The 2,565-nt window shown below is 29.5% G+C and overlaps 1 protein-coding gene across 1 annotated transcript; it reads right to left on the bottom strand.

Moving 5' to 3' along the window:
* Positions 1 to 738: 738 nt before the first annotated feature.
* LOC111291109 (uncharacterized protein At4g22758-like) lies at positions 739 to 2,148 on the bottom strand. Its single transcript, XM_022882696.2, has 2 exons — positions 1,533 to 2,148; positions 739 to 1,043 (listed from the first exon to the last, which is right to left on the bottom strand). The coding sequence occupies exons 1-2, from the start codon at positions 1,927 to 1,929 to the stop codon at positions 886 to 888; spliced, it is 555 nt and encodes a 184-aa protein (XP_022738431.2). The 5' UTR covers positions 1,930 to 2,148; the 3' UTR covers positions 739 to 885.
* Between the last annotated feature and the right edge of the window lie 417 nt (positions 2,149 to 2,565).

Genomic DNA, 2,565 nt, shown 5'->3' with positions numbered 1-2,565 from the left:
AAATTTCAAGTCGTTTTATGTTTGTGTTGTCTAATGATGGCACCGAGATGGGTCCAAGTGAATTTTGTCATCCCAACCTCTGATTTTATTTTTTAATAATTTTATTTGATTTTGTTTCAATGTAATATCAGGTTTTTTTATATTTAATTTCAACCTAACACAAATATAATATGTGTTTGATTTAATTCAATTCAAAATTAATTTAATAATTTTAATTAAAAATATTATTTTTAAATATAAATTATATTTTAATTATATATAAATGTAATATTTTATTAGATTGATTTTTTAAATTAAATTATTAAATAATAACTTTATTAATATAATATATAAATATAAAACATTATATAACAATATGTATTTATATACACTTGGGCAGGTCAAAAAGAGTACCCTGAACTTGCTTCCAATTATTTTTTATATAAAAATCTGTTTTGTTTTGTCCCAATTTAAATTTTTAAAAAATTTTATTTTTATTGAATCAAGTTTATCGAAATCTATAATATATGAATTATCTTATTATTTCAATGCTTTGGTGTAAATATATAGTAGGAATTTACTAATATAATTATTATACTATTTTTTTATTTTTTAATCAAAATTACTAAATTTAATTTAAAAATATTATCTTGATTAAGAAAATTTTTTATTTAATTTTGATACAAAACTCATAAAAATATATAACTCTTAGACTATAATATATATATATATATATGAAAAAGTGATATTTTGGTCGGAAAATAAGTGTACTTTTTTGCCATTATTTTAGAACCTTACTGAATAGATTTTTTTAGAACCGTGCCATCTAAATATGAAAAAAAAAAAAAAAGAAACATTAATTATAAATGATTGGAAAGGACAATAGACATGAATGTCCATACATTGCTACAGCAAGAAATCGATAAACTTTGTAAAAGAAAACAGAGAGTCGGATGCCATCTTTGCCTTGTCGGAGCCGCAAGAAGTGACTGAGGAAGAAGGCTTCAAACACAAAAAGAAATTCCTGGACCCCAAATTTATCAGCTTCTCCTCTGGCTTTAAACCTGCAGATACCACACAAATTAGTACAAATTATATATGAATAATTAATACATTATTTTTTATCATTCGAATATTTGTATTATTATTTTTGTTAAAGAGAAGGTTCAAATCCTCTATAAGTACAATAGTTATGATTTTCAAAATTACACATCTAATTGTAAATGCTTATCAATATTTTCCCACTTTCTTTTATACAGTGCTTGCTTATCCACATTAAATACAGCTTATTATGCATTCTTTTACTTTGATTACTATGGAAACAACCATATAAAATGAATCAACTGTAATTCTTTGCATGTGAAGGCGTGGCCATCTATTTTGTTTATAATTATGTTTTGCTTTCAGTGTATACGCATAAATATAATAATCACAATAAATCATACAAATGAAGGAATATTTAAAGTTCAGAATTCAAACTACGGCATGATTATGAAGTTTGTAGGGCAGAGCACCTGTGAAAACAGAACATGTGAAAACAGAAAGAAACTTACTTTCCAGGCTGAACTGAGAATAGTGAAGCTGAAACAATTTAGGATCAGTTTCCTTCAACAATGGCCTTCGCTTCTCCTTTACATAAATTTCTATAACAGCTTTGATCAAATCATTCACTGTATTCTCTGATAACATCACCACATGCACTGGCCCCAAGCTACTCTCTATGTTCACATTCAGCAACAACTTTGTCAGCCTTAGGGATATTCCATCATTCACTGCTGGAAACCTCAGAGATTGCGACGTCTTCAGCCTTGCTGGGACTGCGATGAGGCCTCCTCGCTGTCGAACTATGTCTGAATGATGTTCTGGTGGGAACGTCTGTACTGATCTCTCGGAGGTTGACAGAACCCTGAAGGAGCTAAGTCTCCGACTACCTGGAGAACGAGGAATCATGTTGAGGACAAACCAAAAAATGAAGGCTTTCCTTTGTAAGTAGGAATTGATCTGTTGGCAGGAAATATTGGAGTTACGTTACGATTGTTTTGAAAGTATTAGGATTCTGTAGCATAAATCAAAGGACGTGCGAAAGTTCCAGGAAATTGCTTATTTCTGGGACTGTCCCTAGACCTAGATCGAGTTTAAGCTAATTTTTCTTGCCCCCTAACCCGTTAGAAAATGCTATATGGTGCTCTTCTCCAGGTTAAATCAAAATTACAAATCCATGTGAACATGTAAAGAGTCTGTAGATGGATATATAATTACCAATTAATTAATTATATGATATTTAATAGGTGCATTAACTATTTAACTATACGAGTTGTATGTTACTAATAAAATTCATGAATTTAAACTCTCTCAAATATTGCAGTAGAAATATGTCTACATTCTTGCATCGATTACAGTAGTTAATATAATTCCATGAGAAATTAGAAAATGTTGACATTAATTACTTGGGACGCAGATGAAATTTTCTTTTTGTGCATCGAATAGTTAGATTCACACGCCTCAGACGAAGCTGCGTTGTGTCAAAACATTACTGCGCCAAGGGAGTTCTGATTTCTGAGGGGATTTGTTTACAATTTTAGCATT

This window comes from Durio zibethinus, chromosome 11 (assembly GCF_047325235.1).
Source record: "Durio zibethinus cultivar Kanyao isolate XHJ-2024 chromosome 11, ASM4732523v1, whole genome shotgun sequence".
Classification (NCBI taxonomy): Eukaryota; Viridiplantae; Streptophyta; class Magnoliopsida; order Malvales; family Malvaceae; genus Durio; species Durio zibethinus.
This window is presented reverse-complemented; position numbering and strand designations above follow the sequence as displayed.